Source organism: Diadema antillarum, unplaced genomic scaffold (assembly GCF_040938485.1).
Source record: "Diadema antillarum isolate AM-2024a unplaced genomic scaffold, OU_Dant_1.0 scf00000045, whole genome shotgun sequence".
NCBI classification, from domain to species: domain Eukaryota; kingdom Metazoa; phylum Echinodermata; class Echinoidea; order Diadematoida; family Diadematidae; genus Diadema; species Diadema antillarum.
The window spans coordinates 943,902-962,429 of NW_027270934.1; the positions used below are offsets into that span (position 1 = coordinate 943,902).

Sequence of the window (18,528 nt, forward strand, 5' to 3'; positions counted from 1 at the left end):
GATCGAATATCACACCAAGGTTTTTGGCTGTTTTACCAGGTACAATGTGCGATGTAATGTTATATCTATGGCAACGTTGACCTTCTGACACCTCGCATGATCGAAGTCTTTGTTGTGGTTCCAAATTCCAATACAATACTAGTAGCGGATGTGGTTGTGCACCCGGACCCTCATCACTCATTCGGGGAAATCCCGTTTTATTGTCCGTTCACCCCGCACGCACACACGAACCACACTTTGTGCAGCGCGCGCACAGGGGTGTGGTATACACGTACACCCCACACAGAGCCTTGCACGTTCGTTCTGTTCAATGATCAACACAAATACGTGAACCTCTCTTCTGGCGCTGGCGTAACCTCTTCTGGCGCTGGCGTGACCTCTAACGTTAGCTCTTTGTACCACCACTGGCGCAGTACAGTAGGTATTTGGTGCAGCTCCTGAAAGAAAATCGCATAATTAGGAGGACTAAAGCAGCCTAGTACGAACAGTATGTATTCTTGCCTGTTTCTAATGCTTCAAATATGAGTTGTGATTGTAATAATTTGGAGAATTTCAGAGATTTTAGCAATGGAACAGCTGACTATAAATTACATGCGTTGATAGTGGCTGCTTTTAGTGGATGTTGAGGACGCCATGCGCAGCCACTCGCTTAGATCAGACAGATAAGAAAAATCGTCTGTCTGGACGGAGGAGTCTTTTATTTCTTTGACGTTATCGCTCTCCTCCCTGATATACAGTACTAGTAATTTATCCGTGAAGCCAGACGCAGTCTCCGCGGAACATTCCCCGCCCGAACGACCAGATACAGACCGATCTTTCGGTCAACCACTCGCTGTGATTGGTGCACATGCAGCGACCGGCATTAGGTAGGGTTATGAAATAGTACAGATACACTTGTAGAAGCCTGATATAATTAGCCCCCTAAAACCTAGGATAGCCCTAGATCTAAACTAGATACTACTGCTGCATTGTAGCATGTCGAAATGACTATTATTCTTGGCTTTAAACTTCTGGGCACCGTTTCATGAAACTTGTCAGCCCTGACAAGTTGTCAGTTTCTGAAAATTACCACAGTAACCATGGTAACAGTCATTACTCATAGTCAGTGACGCCGAGAGCTTCTCAGCCAAACAAAACCAGGGATTTTACTGAGATTGTCAGAGACTGACAACTCGTCAGAGGTGACAACTTTCATAAACTATGCCCTGAAGTGTATTCCATTAATAAATATAGGCTCTAAACTCACTGAAGAAGGGAGTTAGGCAGCCTGATGGCAAACTGATCCAGAAGCATTCAATGCTTAGTACCGGTACTACCGTAGTGGTCTGTCAGCCTCTGATTTTATTCTGACTCTGAGGCTATTTAGACTTTACTTGCCCTCAGGAGAACTTCCAAATGAACATAATTTACATGAACAATATTTTATACATTGTATCCAATTTATTACGTAATATTAGTGCAAGAAACAATGGAAATAAAAAGAATGAAGAACTGTAGGGTAATGGTACCAGTATTTGGTCAGCTACCGGTATTCGGTCACTTATCACTTGTCACCAGCCAGTAAGTTCAGCTGTCACAACACACGCAAATCACAGCAATTCACATACTTGCACATTACTCAGAGTCATTCACAACAGGAAACTCCCTTAGCCCCCTCCAAAAATCCATCCAAAATCCCAAATTTTACCGTCAAAAGTGCAGAATCGGCGCTACTTTTAAGAGTACGGGTCGCCGAAAAAGCGCTAAAAATCGAGAAATATGGCGTTCTCTCGCGGGATTTTTTGCTTATCGCAAGCTTGGAGTGTGATGGTATCCTCAAAAATGCTAAAGAAAAACAAAATTTCCGTACGTGCCGATGCAGTGTCTCAATGTACAAGGGTTGAATGCAAGTGCCGATTCCCCAGTATTCGGTCACCAACGGGCGCCGCAGCGTCGCCGATGCAATTTTGCGCCAACAAGGTAGCGCACGGCGCATTTTTCAGCTGCCTTGAACACGCATTGACTCGGAACACGCATATTGCGTGACCGAATACTGGTCGCGGTGTCCGTATTCTGGGGAATTTTCAAGGTGATATAGTTTCGGATTTTGTGAAATTCTGTGTGATATTTAACAAAATGAAAATTGAGATTAAAGAAATTTGATATATTTCACATACATTGCTGTAGATATGATATATGTATGTATTATTTTATTTTGAAAAATATTGCAAAAAAGCTTAAGTGACCGAATACTGGGGGTGTTACCCTACTATCAAAGACCTAAAGACTACAGAGACTCCAACTCTCCCGCTTTCGACAGGAGATCTCCCGCCGAAAGCCCATTTTTGCAAAATCTCCTGTTCTCCCACTTGAGATTTAAGTTTTCCCGCTTGAAATGATTTCTTACTTTGTGTCATCTTATGTTGAAAAATAAGCCTTAGATAGTAAGCAAATAATCAACGTTGGTGAAGGTGATGGGACAAACTATCACTTCCGAGGCGATCTGGATGTAGCTATCTTTCCGAAGCGCAGCTGAGGAAAGATAGCGTACACATTCAGATCGCCGAGGAAGTGATAGTTTGTCTCATTGCCTGAAACCAGAAGTTGATTATTTGCTTTATATTCCACATCTACGGTCCTAGAAATTCCCATCTTATTCCACATCTGAAACCGTTTTAGCTGTCTTTAGGTATCCTTAGGGCTTAGGCTACGTGTGCGCGTAGATGACAAAACAATGAATTTGCTGCGCGCACTGCGCGGCGCCGAAGTGAAAGTGCGTTGCACTGTGTACTATCAAGTGACCTAGTTAAATGATAGTCCACAGTGCAACGCACTTTTGTTTTGCGCTTACTCATCTCGCGTTAAGACTGTTCGGACTGCCAGAGATCAGCAAAACAAACAGCTGTCTTTATTGATGACAAAACAATGAATTTGCTGCGCGCACCGCGCGACACTGAAGGGAAAGTGCGTTGCACTGTGTACTATCAAGTGACCTAGTTCTTCTCAGGTGACGTGATGGGCAAAACTACTCTTTATCACGTGATCAGCTCTTGACCAATCCTATAGCAAGATTCTTAGTATGTGGAATATAACATGAAATAACATCTACAAATTGTAGAACCCTTGAGCTGGACCCCGGCAACAAGGAACTAAGCGCTTCGAGGACATCAAGTTGGAGTCTCCCGTTTGCTAGGGGTTTCAGGCGGGAGAATCTCCAGATCAGAAGTCTCTGAGACTAGTGCAGTGGAGCAGTCAATAAATTCAGTAAATCACCCAATACCTACATGTAGGTAATGCTACGGTCACATCTTTGCGTATTCAGATTGCATTTTGTTTTGTATTGCCTCAGTGAAATATCCAGTCATACCCAATAAAGCACAATGAAACATGCTCGCTATATACTGTATAACATGATATATTCGCGGCATGAAATTTTCGCGAATTGGAGCTGACAGCCTTTTTCGTGGCATGAAATTTTCGCGAAGTGCCACTGGCGTGCAATGTATATAGTGTAAACAAGAACTTTCGCTTGCATTTTAATTTCGCGAATCTTGGCGCTTGCGAAATTAAAGTGCACGCGAAAATTCCTCGTTTTACAGTACTATGTACACAGATGAGCTCAAATAAAGACTTGCGCTAGTTGCTTGCTAGTTTAAATTTTCTGTTTTAATCATCGCAAGCTAGTGCTTGTTATTGACCGATTCTGTGACGCGCTATATGTATTTTTGGCATGGGCAGCGCCATTACGTGGTGTCATAGCCGACCCCTCTCCCCCACCCCCTTCCGGGCACGGAATGAAAAACTGATGCATGGTTGTTTTAGCCAATGGGCGTGTCGTACTGAGTGCGCGAATGCTTGCTTAGTGCGCGAACCTTTGTTACAAGTGCGCGATAAACATGTTGCCCAGGGGGTGGGGGAGAGGAGGGGGGGGGGGTCGGCTAAGACACCTCATGGCTGCGCCCAGTGCCAAAAATTGTCTGCTGCCCTCAACGATAGGCAAATTGCTTATTCATGAGTGGATATGAGTAGCAACCAGCTAATGCGAACAACAGCGAGTAATGAGGGAGTGACAGCAAGTGGCTTAGTACAGGCATACACAATCACAACAAATTAAAATGTCTGGTTTAAAACAAAAACAATCACACAGAAAATAAAATGTAAAGCTGATTTATATGTTGCAGCTCTCCATATGGAATCCAGCAATTGAATATCTAGGAGATTATTGATGTTTAATATTGGTCAAGGAGGTTCATATTCAAGAAATGGAGTTCCAACTGGCTGTGAACTTAATTATTCAAACAGCTTTCAGTTTTCTATGGATGCCCAAAAGAGAACCACAGAAAGTCCACTTGAGCCTATGAGTTTAATGTTTGTGTTTGAAGCTGCCATCTTTCTGAGCAATCTGAAGATTGGAATGAAAACTTGAATGTAATGTTGGATATGTTTTGCTTGACTATTCATCTGCCACATGACTGAAGTTTTCCCCTAATGATGGAAAAAAAAGTCCATCCCATTCACAAATATCTGAAATCAGAGCTGTATTTTGTGAAAATGTTTGAAACTCTGAACTCTTGGAAAACCAGTATTTTCACTTTTCCACTTCATTGCATGATTCTTTGAGCTAGTATAGACCTACACTGTAGTTCGTCACAAATTTAAAAACATGTCAGATTAGTGCCCGGACATGTGCAGTCATGTACTGTAAAACGAGGAATGTTCGTGTGGCATTTTAATTTCGCAAATTTCGCGAGCGCCAACATTTGCGAAATTAAAATTTACACAAAAATTCTTGCCTACACAGACAGTACTATGCATTGTATGCCTGTTGGAATTCGCGAAAATTTCATGCTTCGAGACAGGCCATCGGCTGCGATTCGCGAAATCTTCGTGCCGCGAATATATTCTGTTTTACAGTAGTTTTGATTTTGATTTCATCAGTCTTTGCCCAATTTCTGTTTGCACATCCCTGTGTTTACGTCAATGGTTCATCAGGCCTCGAAATAGGATTTTGGAAGGGCAAGGCCATTTAGAAAAGGGCACTTTTTCCAAGAGGCCCGCCATTAAAGGGCACTTAGGTCAGTCAGAGGGGCACCAAGGCCACATTGTAAAGGGCATGTTGGTTGTTTATACGTGATGTGAATGCCCCATAGAGCTGTATGCTATCGACCACGCTGCTACACTCCAGCAGCGCACGCACGCATAAGATCTCTCCGCAGCAGACGACGTTAGGCAGTAGGCCATGACGCGATACGCAATATGATGTAGGTTCTGTAATACAGTACGTTTTCAACGCATACGCCGCGCTCGCTTGGGAGCACTTCCGGCGCCATTTTGCTTGCACATGCGGGCATGCAATGCAGAGCGAGAGAGATGGCAATGCTTGCAGCTGTCTGACAGGCCTGGCATTTTTTAGCATGGCTTGCGACCACTTGCTCCGGCCCGCCGCTGCCTAGCTAGTAACTCTATTGCCGCTGCGCTGCAGAGGCAGTCGGGACGGTGAAAGCCGGTCGGGCTTACACGTACGTACACGTCATCTCGTATCTCGGAAAGATACTTTGAGTTTGAATCAGATAGATCGGGACGCGAGTGAACTGAAGGTATGATATTTGAGATCAGGAAAGTTGTTCAAGCTTATTAAAGTGTAGACTTTGAGAAAGGGCGTCTTATCTTTGTGGTGATACATTGTAGCAAGAAGTAATTACCAATACCAGACATCAGAGTGCCTAGTCATTCTGCAATAAGACGTGAATCTATTGTCTTCCTGTCTGTAGTAAAGCTCCAGTTTGGCACAAGCTGCAACAATTTTTGACTTGCAGCATCAAACATGGGATCTATAGGGCATACATATGTATGACTTACAGTGACTCCATCTCTTGAGCCTCCTAAGCTTGGCCTGGTGCATAGTCTCCAATGGTGTTGTATTGAGTTGAAATAAACGACACACCATCAGGTGGAATAAAAGCTTACAGTAATACAATAATGTGCAGATTCTAAACATGGTTTCAATCCAACTGCATATTACAACTCTAGAACAGATTCAAATTGGAATATTATGTATATTGTTATTGTTATAGTTGACTTTGAGAGAACTGCATTGATATTTTGTTAGAGCATGCATGTTCTCAGTGTGTATTAAAGGGAAAAATCCAGCCCCAAAATAAGTTACATTGTAGTCTGATAAAAAAAAAAGTAAAATCTTACAAACTCAACGGTAAAAATTTGACTGAAATCGGATGAAAAATAAGGAAGTTATGACATTTTGAAGTCTTCCTTATTTCTGCAAAACAGTTCTTGTACAGTGGATATGAATATGCAAATGAGTGAAGTGACCATGTCATAACCTCACAGTTTTCCATTGATGGTGTACAAAAAATGACGAAATTCAATGTTTCTGTCATTGAAGTTTGAAACATGATGTTATTCCTAATTGATTAATTTCAGAATAGTGATCATTTAGATAATATCAGGATTTGAGCCTCGGGCATAATTGCATTTGAATGAAAAGACTGGAAATTCAAAATTTTATGTACAAACTCTATGGCAAGTTGTGAGGGTAAGATTGTATGACATGCTCATTCTGCCATTTGCATATTCATATTGACTGTTCAAGAACTGCTTCCTTGAACACTAGCAAAACTCCAAAATGTCATAACTTCCTTATTTTTCACCTGATTTCGATCAAAATTTTACTGTTGAACTCGTAATATTTTACTCTTTCTTATAAGGCTAATTTATATTTGGACTGGATTTTCCCTTTAATGTCAATTAAGGGCAGTATGTCTATTATTTGTAATCAGCTGTCATGTGCTGTGAGTATACATTGTAGGTTATCAAATGCTCTGTTAGTCTCTGTTTTGGAGCTTTGTTCATGAGCCCACATCAGGAGGAGTGTGTTCTTTAGTATTTTGGCCCTGTTGTGTGTGTGTGTGTTGTTGTTTTTTTCTTTATTGCTTGAATGAATGGATGTAATTTGCATATTTATGGTCCCAGGGAATGTAGATGATATGCCATATTTGAAAGGCAAAAACATGTTGCATGTATATTATATTGATCATCATCAATGTAATGATTCTTTTTTTTTTTTTTTACATTTCCAGGATACTACATACGTGAGCAGTCCAGGCTGGATGAGAGTGCTACACCAGCTGATAACAGACTGTAACATTTTCATCAGTGAGTGAGGAGAGTAATTTCAGCATGACAGATGTTGAAAATGGCACAGAGTTGAAAGGTAGGAAAATCCTTTATGAATCATTTTATATACTACTGTACGAGCTGAAATTTTCGCGTACAGATATTTTCGCAAATTGCTACTTGGACATTTTTGCGTGCTGTTAATTTTACAGTTGCGAGGGTCTAACTGAAGTTAGTTATTCGCGCGTTGTTATTTTCGCATGTTGTTATTTTCGTGGTTCAAAGGAGATTCACGAAATTCGCGAAAATAAAACCACCGTGAAATCGCGCGTTGTTATTTTCGCATGTTGTTATTTTTGTGGTTCAAAGGAGATTCACGAAATTCGTGAAAATAAAACCACCGTGAAAATTTCAGCTCGTACAGTATTGCAAACCTATTTTAGACCACCTAATGGGTGGGGGGGGGGGGGGGGTTGGGGTGGCTTGGAAGGTAGAGGGAAAGAGGCTATTATGTGGTATAAGTACGACTGTACTAGGATTATTCAGGAATGGGTTATCATTTTAATGAATTATGACTTTAATGACATGATTTTAATGTCTTGTCATAGCAAACAAAAATATCTTTTCTTACTGGATTTTTAAAGATGAACATGATTTTTCTAAAAGTTTCCTTTTCCTAGAATAAATTAATTGTTTTGCTTGAGTAGCGTGACATTCATACGTACGTGATATGTACAAGTAGGCATCACTTTTCCGTTATAATTTGTTGTAAACAATTTGGCGTTTTCTGAATGATTTTCCATAGCTTTGAGCTATGAAGCTTTGAGCTATGACCACCGAACTGACACCACACGTAAATAACGTAAACATACTGGTCAAGTTCAAATATGGGCGAAGTCCAACAAGGTTAGATGTCAAAAGGTCAATAAATTTTACCTGATAAGCACTGTCCTCACAGTGTTGTGGTGTACTGAATATCTTTCCATAGCTTTGAGCTATGGCTACCAAATTCATACCACAGGTACACTATCTTATGAAGTGGATCAAGTATGAATATTGGTGAATTCCGATAAGGTCAAAGGTCAAATGGTCGATGAACACCTGATGAGCACTGTTATCCAAGTACTGTGGTGTACTCTTTATTGAATTTTCCACAGTTTTGAGCAATGACCACCAAATTCACATAACAGACTGCACATAAAAATGGCTGTTTAGTCAAGTTTAACAATTCTTGAATTCTGATTCGATCAAAGGTCAAAAGGTCAATGAACTTACATTGACAAACACTTCACAAATTGTGTAGGCGAGACAAATATGTTGCGTGGCATTTGCTTCGTTTTATTAGATCTGTCAGAAATCTTCTTTTGCTTGCCCTTTTCATCTTTCACACACACACATGCACACTGTCTCTCTTTTTTAATTCCAAAAGCCAAGTATGATCCTGTTTCAACAAGTCCAGAAGGTGGAACTACTGGTAAAACGATGAAGCTCTGCTGCTGTACTGTATCCAAGGATATGGCCAAAGGGATCTGCATTGGTGTCATTATTGGAATTGTGATTGTCATCGTGGCTGTCGCATGTGGAGTGTATTTTTCAACACGTAAAACAGGTAAGTGGTTGCCCGTACTGCAACTTGCTTTCTAAGCTAGCCCTCATTCAATATCCAAGGAGCCATACCCGAGACCAGGAGACCAGTGTGTTTTTGTCACCTTGCATTCTTTCTGTTTCACCATTGCCATTGAAGACTGATGTTTATCAAAGCATTCAAATACTGTATACGTCCAGTATTTCACGGAGTTTTTATTTTTGCGAATTTCGCAAGTCAGGTGCTATTCGCGAAATTAAAGACATGCGAAAATATTGACTCTGATCCCAATGTGAATGTGACGTACATGTGTACACTTCTCTGTTCAATATTAGGACTGCACGATCCCAAATTTAACCACTCGCGAAATCGTTGGGAATTCCCAATTTGCGAAAATTTAGACATATTTAAATTTAGAAATATATGGCGTATACAGTACATGAGCAGTGTATATATACAGCAGTGTTGAAGCTCTTAGTCATATGTACTGCATGTTGTAGTACAAAGTACATGTTCTGTCAAAGGTATCATGACACTTGTGTTTCTAATATATAATTCTGTTTATTATCGAAGCATTCTTCATGAATTCCGATCCAGAATTCTTGAATGCACATGTTGGTAAACATGCATTCATTTGACAAACTGCTAAAATTTCTCAAGAAATCCAATAGCAGTTCTCCTGAATGAAAGGGATGTTGATATCTGGTACTGGGTAATTTATTCACATTATGTATAAATAAAGTATCTTCTGGACCCCTCAGGAGGAGCTGTTTCAGCTCAAAGTATAATGGACCCACAATCATGAGGTCTCTGGTTCGGGTCTGCTGGCAGCAGGGTTAGTGTTGCAAGATATTCAGAATCAGTGCTGCATATGATAGTCCTTAAAGCCCCACTCACACCTTTGCAATTTTAGCTGCGTATACATATAGCTGCATGAGTCGAACGCAGCCTTAACGCAGCACTCCATGGCAAAATATTCTGTAGCAGTCACATTGTTGCTTTGTAGCTCGTATATTTTTACAAAATGATTGCCTACGCTTGCCTAAGATTGCTTTTCACCTCACTCCAGCTCGCTTTTGCTCGTAACAGTACGATTCAATACGAAGATTGCTCGCCCCGTTGCGCGTGTACAATGTACCTCGTTCGCCACTCGTTCGTTGCTCACTAGCATCTTGCTCTAGTTCGTTATCAACTCGCATTAACTTGTTTCTCCTCGTTTCACTGCTCATCCACTCGCTTTAACTAGACTGTTGCTCATTCCGGCTCGTTCCGCTGCGTATCAGTTCGCCCTGCTGTGTACAAGCTCGTAGAGAGTTTCACTGGTATATAAGTTTTTGACATTTTGCAGGGTTTTTTTTGGGGGGGGAGGGGCACAAAGGACTTTTGGTTCAATTCTTCCAAAAGCACCACATTTGGTACACATGTTGCCCATACCATACTATTTCGATTTTTGATTGGCGCCAAGAAGGGCGCCCTCCGGGCGGCCATATTCTGGCCAAATCCAATAAGGCCACCATCTGAAATTCAAAAGTTACTTTGCATTGAAAAAGGATAACATTTCACAATCATTTTCAAAATGTATATTAGAGGTTTTCTGGGTAAAATGATCTCGATTCTGATGTTGTTTTTATGGTCTGAATTCAACTTGTCCTGATAAGGTCACCCTAGATGTAGCTTTGGTCAAGACATTATTTTCATTACAGGTTTTTTTTAAATGGCTTGCCCATGGTCACCATAGCAGGAATGACAACCTTGCTAATATACCTGCAGTTGTTGAGAACTGAACAGAGCATGTAACTGCATGGTTAAAAAAACACACACACAAAATTACTTTTCTGCGATATATATGTGTGGTAATACACTTCAAGAAAAACAGGATTGCCCACAAAATCTACAATAATAGCGGGGAACTCAGAGGCGTTTTTAAAATTGATGTGTTTGGATCGGATGTCGTTGGAAGCACACTATCATTACAAAAGCTTCATGATTTGATAAGCATGTTGTGTTTCTTACTTCAAATAAGTGAATTTTAATTAAATCAAACTAGATGTTGTATTCACAGATATATACGCAGTCATAGCGAGTTAAAGCGAGCAGCATCGAACAGGAACGAGGAGGAACGAGGTAAGGCGAGGAGGAACAAGGGGGAGCGAGCGACGGACGAGCTAGATTCGCAATGTAGTGAGCTACATCCGCAACGGTCCTTGCTAATGCGAGCAGAGTACCAGGAATAGAGTGTGGTGATGTGAGCTAAAGCGAGGTAATGCAAACTAAAGCGAGGTTATGCGAGGTGAAGCGAGCAGGTATCGCAACCATATGCAGTGAAATGCAGTTCAAAGTAAAGCTGCGTTGGCCTGCGTTAAGCAGCTCGTTGTCGCTCATTGTCGCTCATCCTTGCTCGCATTAGCTGGTTGCCCCTCGTCTTAGCTCGTATGAATTTTGATCTTGTGTTCAGTTGCGGATGTTTGAAAAAATTTCAAACTAGCGAGCTAGAACGCAAAGCCTCTGCGTTAGTCTGCGTATTGACCTCGTATTAGCTCGTTTCATTGCGTAGTACTACGTTAAGCTGCGTTAGACTGCGTTCGGGCAATACGCAGCTCCAAACGCAAGCTCCAAACGCAGGCTCCAAACGCAGGCTCCAAACGCAAAGGTGTGAGCTAGGCTTAAAGGGGCATTCCAGACAATTGATATGTCACTATGTGACATGCTACAACAAAAGGATCCTAAAGTCGTTGACAGGTGAGCCGAGAAAATCGAGTTAGAAGTCAGATCATCAAAATCCGTCAAAACATTCGGATTTCTGTTTTTGACTTTATTTTGTAGTCTAATGTATCTTCTACCATCTGCTGAAATTTCGAAGCTAAATGATCAAAGGAAAGGCGAGACAATAGCATTTTTCTGGGTCATGATTTTCCGACTTTCAACAGGAAAGAAATGTGTCCGAAGATTTGGATTTAGCGCTGCAGCTAGACTCCGCCCCTAGCAACAAGGGAGTGATCTCATCGGTCAGTGCGTGGCATCCTGGTTACTGATTGGTCGTGCGTAGACTGCTGGCGCTAAGCTTGAATGAGCATCGCGGAGGTTGCTAGGAGTGTACCTTCTATTGTCAAACGGTGAAAACTGTCTTGCTTCCACTTGATCATGACAGTTTTCTCGAAATGCTGATTTGTTAAACCCCTCAACATGTGCTAATAAAATCATCCATATCTCCGCAACAGAGTACTGTTATGAGTCATGTTGTATGACATTAGAGCGGAAGGGTAAGGGAATAATGTCATGTCATTTTCAGAAAATTGCCCTCCCCCGACTTTCGGATCCTTTTGTTGCAGCAGGTCGCATATATTCACATCATGAAGTGCCATGTATAGATTTGTGGAATTATTGTGGTCCTAGAGCAGATAAACCAATACTCTGACAAACCACGAACACAATACACTGAATAAGGACAATGACATAGAGCCTCACATATTCCAGTAATGTAGCAGTGTCATTCCATTACAATACCACTTGCTTAACAAGCTCACCTGGCTAGATAGAATTCATGCTTTCCATTTTTATTCTGATTTCTTAACCCCCAATCAAACATCCTATACTATAATACTCGAAGTTGTTGTTGTTGTCGCGGCCTTATGTATTTCCTGTTTTATTTCGGCGTTGCTGGTTTCTCTATCTCCTCCCGAGCCGTCGGCTCCGGGCAGTTGCGACCGGTGCCGTCGGCCGCAGGAGAGTATCCTACATCGAATGGCGTGGGTTTCGTCCCCTCTCCGCCTCCGTGTCGACGTCGAGGACGAAAAAGAAAAATTAATTAGCTACATGCATAATGCATTTTTGTGCGTGACGAAAGAGCCGAGCGTTTCAATATTCACGTAACCTGCGCTGGCCTCCTGCTTTCTCGATCTTCCATCTTTTAGCTTGCAGAGACACTGGGGGATACTAAAGATGATGGTGCAGCGAAATCTCTGACATCTTCCGGCGGACGCGCACGCACACACACAATGTACCTCGCAGAACTCTATACACACTCTACATATAACACTGTGTGTATATAGTTTTGTGATGTACCTTTGCCTCCGCCTGTTACGTGTACTGAATGTATTGACGATGGTTACACGAATCTGTGTGTGCGTGACATGGACTACAAGGGCATTTACGTACATTTCGCCATTATTGGCGTCCCCAAATGAAAACAACGAACGTTGGTTATGTAATTGTATTTTGCACAACTGCAGAATACTATATGCAGCTCAGGTACGTCTTTTAGTTTGCTCGCCGTTTGCTCTCAAGTCCGGTGTCATTGTACGCAGACTGTTTAGGACGCGGCTAAATATATTTGCCGATCGTACCCTTACATATCAGATTACACGCGCAGCTGTGTCCATTCGTTTACTGCAGAGCTGCTGTAATCATACATATTCATAAGATGAGCGGACGTAGAGGAAAACCTCGCTTTGCCGACCGCCTATTTTTAAAATTGCAAGTGGAAATAGAATGTGTGGTTCTATGGTCTATCAAACCAAGTTTTGGTGACAAAAAAAGAGGGAGCAAATGAAGACGAATGCAGTGATGTATATATTCTTCTTTCTTCCATAACATGGGAAAAATATTAAAGAAAAAAATACGAGGTCGTGAGAACCTACTCCCACGGGTGCCTATTAAACCTGATGACTATGATCTCCCCCTCCCCAAATAATAACAATGATGATGATAATAATAATAATAATAATAATGATAAGGATAATGATAATAATGATATAATAATAACAATAATAGGAGCAATAATTGTAGGCCTAATATTAATTATGATAATGTACAATCTGAAGCAGATGTAGTTCTATATTGATATGATATATCAAGCCAAGTTTTGGTGATTAAAAACAACAAGGAGGGAGCAAAATTATGAAGACGAAAATATCTTATTTTTCTCTCATAACGTGGGGAAAAGAAACATGAAAAAAAAAAACACAAAACAAACCGAGGCCTTGAGACCAGCCGTGGATTCCCGCGGGTGCCCGCGTGGATCGATGCAAGAGCAGGGGGTAATCAAAGTCATAGTGTTAATATCTTCCCGTTTCAACGGGAACAACCTGTGGGCAGAACTTTCGGGGAATCTCATTTGCGTTTTTGGTAATTTTTCCCTGAATGTTTTTGTTTTTTGCCCTGCGGAGATGGAAATGTGTGTGTGCGTGAGGGGGGGGGGGAGGGGTGAGGGGCAACAAGACAACTGTTGGACTTCAACGGGTGCAAATAACCCCTCGAAACTCAAGTTTTATAATAAAAGCAAGTAGTGGCGGGAATGATCCCTACCAATGGACCGGATAGCCTGGCATATACTACAAAAATGTATTATAAAATTTCTGGGAAGGGTGGTCATTTAGAAGACAGCACAATTAACGAAAGAATGAGAAGACTTTTCTTTTTATTTCTTCAATAAAAATGTGCAAAATCGTATTATGAGAAAAAAAAATAAAACCCCTCAGACCCGTGGATTTCCACGGGTGCTGCTAGTTTTCATGTAATTCTGCTATGTCATCATCCTTCAGATTTGTTATGAATTTTGAAAACATTCTGATTCCTCATCCTAATCACTAAAAATTCTGAAACTGCACCTGGTACAAATTAATCTATGGAGGTTCAAACACAAAAGCCTAAAAATCATCTGGAAATCTCTTTTAAAGCAATAGATCATGAGAGAGAAATGTTTACTATTTAGTCTTTAGTATCAGACTGTCAGTTCTTCAAGCAATTATGTGTTTAGTAGTTGCAAGCCTTCTTTGTTCCAACTCCCTTGCACATTCTACCATAATTCAGTCAGATCACCATAAATTTGTTCCTTTATCCTACACGATAATCTAAATCAACATGTCTTTTTATTTCATTATCAGTCCATCATACACATTAAAAAAAGATTTAGGTATAGTACGTTGTATTAAAAAAAAGAACAGAAAAGGTGTATTTCATTTATGATATGTTCAATGCAGAAAGCTTTGAATTTGGATTGAATTTGAATTGAATTTGAATTGAAAAAACAGATTGTATTAAGACTGTGAAAAAATGCAAACATCAACCAGAGCAAACAAGAGGCTACTAGGAACTCTTATTAGTCTTGAAAATCGATATGAAAGTGAACTGCATGTTTATACCTCTAATATCAATGAAATATAACCAGTCTAGATGTAAGTGACTGTTGATTGATTGATTTTATTCTATTTCTAAATTTATTTTTCATATAAATGAAATACAAAGTCTATTGAACAAACTAATTGAACATAGTATGATTTGAATCTGAAAATTAAAACAGATGAATTATTAATTCAAATATCCCACATTTTTTTCTATAAACTCAATGCAAAATGAAAATGAACAGACATTTTAATGCGAACATAGGATCCCATATGACGTTCAAAGAGCTCTGGATGCAACAGAAATTTAGGAGATCATTCTCATAAGTTAACGCTTGACGAGGACAATGGCCTCAGAAATAATTGTCTAAACAATACACCAAAGTGAGAATATGATATTCAAGTTACCGCTCACTGAGTGGCGATAAAGAGAGAGAGAGAATGGGAAGAAAAAAAAGGGGAAAAAAAGTGCATTGTGCAAAATGTGAAGTGTTTGCGTGGAAATAGTTGTGATACATTGTATGTGATAATGGTAATGTTTGTTTTGTACGTTCAGTTCAGATTGATTAGTTGTTGTGCATATCAACTTTATTGTATCACCCTTTTTTATCTGTCATTATCTGCCCTCTTTTCACCGCCCACAACTGTACCTTCATCTCACAGGTAGCAATTATTGCTACATTTTCACCCATTTTGAAAGTGTTATGTTGTTATGATTATATTCAGCCATAACACATATTGAACATTATATGTTGTACTTTACTGTCACTATTTTGTTTGTTCCACATTCTTTATTGTATTGAAATAAATAATGTGACATCAAAAACCTAGGTTGTCTCCTCGATAAGACAGAAGACAAAGACAAAAAACAACAACAACAACAAGAGAATAACATGTACAATACATCTTGCATGATACAAGACCACGCAATTTTACAGTTACATACCCACAAACAAATTAATGAGATTTAAAAAAAATTCTCCAGGGTGCACAAATAAATTAGAACATATATACAGTTGAACCTCTCGTATCCGGACAAGTCGGGACCGGGGCTCATCCGGATAAGGGATTTGGCCGGATACGGGAGACTCAATGCTTCATACATGTACATATACATACACATGTACTGATGTAGCCCATTGTAGTACCACATGTAGTAATGTGCATACTGCAACCTTTTCATTGTTACACTCAGTAACAAACCCCAAAATAGAGGTCCGTGTTTGCAAGAATGAAATCATTTTCTTTTATGAATTCTTGGGATGATTTACCTAAATAATTATTAAGAAATGTATCAAGTATATGTAATTCATGTGTGTTTGTTCTCAAGGAGTTGGGAATCCCCCTTTCCTCCCGTAATCATTAAAAAAAGATAAAAAAATCACGGCGAGATTGCGTCCGGATAATAGAGAGATCCGGATAAAGGGAGGCCGGATAATAGAGGTTCAACTGTATGCAGTATTTTATTATAATACTGACATTTCTATCTTAATACAATTTTGTTTTGTTCTTCTGTTTTCTTCTTCCTTTCCCTCTGACTAACTCACTCTCTTTTCCTTGCTTTCCTCTCTCCTTCTCTCCATCTTTCCCTCTCTCACTCTTCTTTCTTTTTCCCTTCCCCTCCTTATTCTTAAACTCATCTCCCTCCTAAGTTTTGCCCTTTTCCTTACTCTCAAATCTTTTAATTGATTTTATATCTTATTCATTTCTTTTTCCAAAAACTCCACTTTAACTTTTTAATTAAAAAACCCCACTAATAACAATACCAAATCCTAACATCACATACTAACATCTTATCTAACATTATCTAACATCATGTATTCACAATAAGGTAAACCCCAAATTCTCATTGTTTTCTTTACATAAACATGAGATCTTGATGCTTCAATAAAAAAAAAAAATCTTTTGCAGATTTCATGAGTAACATATACTATTAAGGTCATATAAAAACCATCAAACACTACACAAAATATCCCAAATGTCATGTTTATGCTCAGTTCATTTCTTTCCTGCTGTGTGGGTAAGTACTACATTTGCCATGATGCAGTTTTTAGGTACCCTGGGGTAACAATGAGAAAGCTGCCATTTTGTTGAATTATCTTTTTTTGTCCCCGCCGAACGAGTTCGAGCAGGGGACTATGAAACGGGCTCCGTACGTGTGTGTGTCTGTGTGTCCGTCTGTCTGTCTGTCCGTCTGTGCGTCCGTGTGTGATCAAAATGTTCAATTTGCTACTCCTTCGCCATTTCTAACCCGATTTTGATTCTGTTTGCTTTATATGATAGCACTACATGGGAGCTTTGAAACTTCACAGAATTTCAGTTGTGACCTTTGACCTTGACCTTTGACCTATATTGTACATTTTGCTTCAAAATGCTACTCCTTCGCCATTTCTAACCCGATTTTGATTCCGTTTCCTTTATGTGATGGCACTAGGTGAGGGCTTCAAAACTTCTACACAGAATTTTGATCTTTGACTTCTTTGACCTTTGACCTTGATTTTTGACCTATATTGTACATTGGCTACAAAATGCTACTCCTTCGCCATTTCTTACCCGATTTTGATTCCGTTTGCTTTATGTGATGGCACTAGGTGAGGGCTTCAAAACTTCTACACAGAATTTTGACCTTTGACTTCTTTGACCTTTGACCTTGATTTTTTACCTATATTGTACATTTTGCTACAAAATGCTACTCCTTCGCCATTTCTAACCCGATTTCAATTCCGTTTGCTTTAAGTGATGGCACTAGGTGAGGGCTTCAAAACTGTACACAGAATTTTGACCTTTGACTTCTTTGACCTTTGACCTTGATTTTTGACCTATATTGTACATTGGCTACCAAATGCTACTCCTTTGCCATTTCTAACCCGATTTCGATTCCGTTTGCTTTATGTGATGGCACTAGGTGAGGGCTTCAAAACTTCTACACAGAATTTTGACCTTTGACTTCTTTGACCTTCGACCTTGATTTTTGACCTATATTGTACATTTTGCTACAAAATGCTACTTCTTCGACATTTCTAACCCGATTTCAATTCTGTTTGCTTTAAGTGATGGCACTAGGTGAGGGCTTCACAACTTCTACATAGAATTTTGACCTTTGACTTCTTTGACCTTTGACCTTGATTTTTGACCAATATTGTACATTGGCTACCAAATGCTACTCCTTCGCCATTTCTAACCCGATTTCGATTCCGTTTGCTTTATGTGATGGCACTAGGTGAGGGCTTCAAAACTTCTACACAGAATTTTGACCTTTGACTTCTTTGACCTTCAACCTTGATTTTTGACCTGTATTGTACATTGGCTACAAAATGCTACTCCTTCGCCATTTCTAACCCAATTTTGATTCCGTTTGCTTTATGTGATGGCACTAGGTGAGGGCTTCAAACTTCTACACAGAATTTTGACTTCTTTGACCTTTGACCTTGATTTTTGACCTATATTGTACATTTTGCTACAAAATGCTACTCCTTCGCCATTTCTAACCCGATTTCAATTCTGTTTGCTTTAAGTGATGGCACTAGGTGAGGGCTTCAAAACTTCTACACAGAATTTTGACCTTGTAAATGACTTCGTTGACCTTTGACCTTGATTTTTGACCAATATTGTACATTGGCTACCAAATGCTACTCCTTCGCCATTTCTAACCCGATTTCGATTCCGTTTGCTTTATGTGATGGCCCTAGGTGAGGGCTTCAAAACTTCTAC

The 18,528-nt window shown here is 40.0% G+C and overlaps 1 protein-coding gene across 4 annotated transcripts in view; it reads left to right on the forward strand.

The window, feature by feature from the left end:
- Window positions 1-391: 391 nt before the first annotated feature.
- LOC139714881 (uncharacterized) overlaps window positions 392-18,528 on the forward strand; it is a 35,265-nt gene continuing 17,128 nt past the window's right edge. For 3 of the 4 annotated variants that reach the window (XM_071626532.1, XM_071626536.1, XM_071626544.1), the window contains exons 1-3: window positions 392-487; window positions 7,077-7,210; window positions 8,543-8,722. In XM_071626532.1, coding sequence (XP_071482633.1) covers window positions 7,177-7,210; window positions 8,543-8,722 — 214 coding nt within the window. In that variant the 5' untranslated portion in view covers window positions 392-487; window positions 7,077-7,176. Of the gene's footprint in view, window positions 488-7,076; window positions 7,211-8,542; window positions 8,723-18,528 lie in introns of those variants that run through there. The other variant, XR_011709770.1, reaches the window with a different exon arrangement.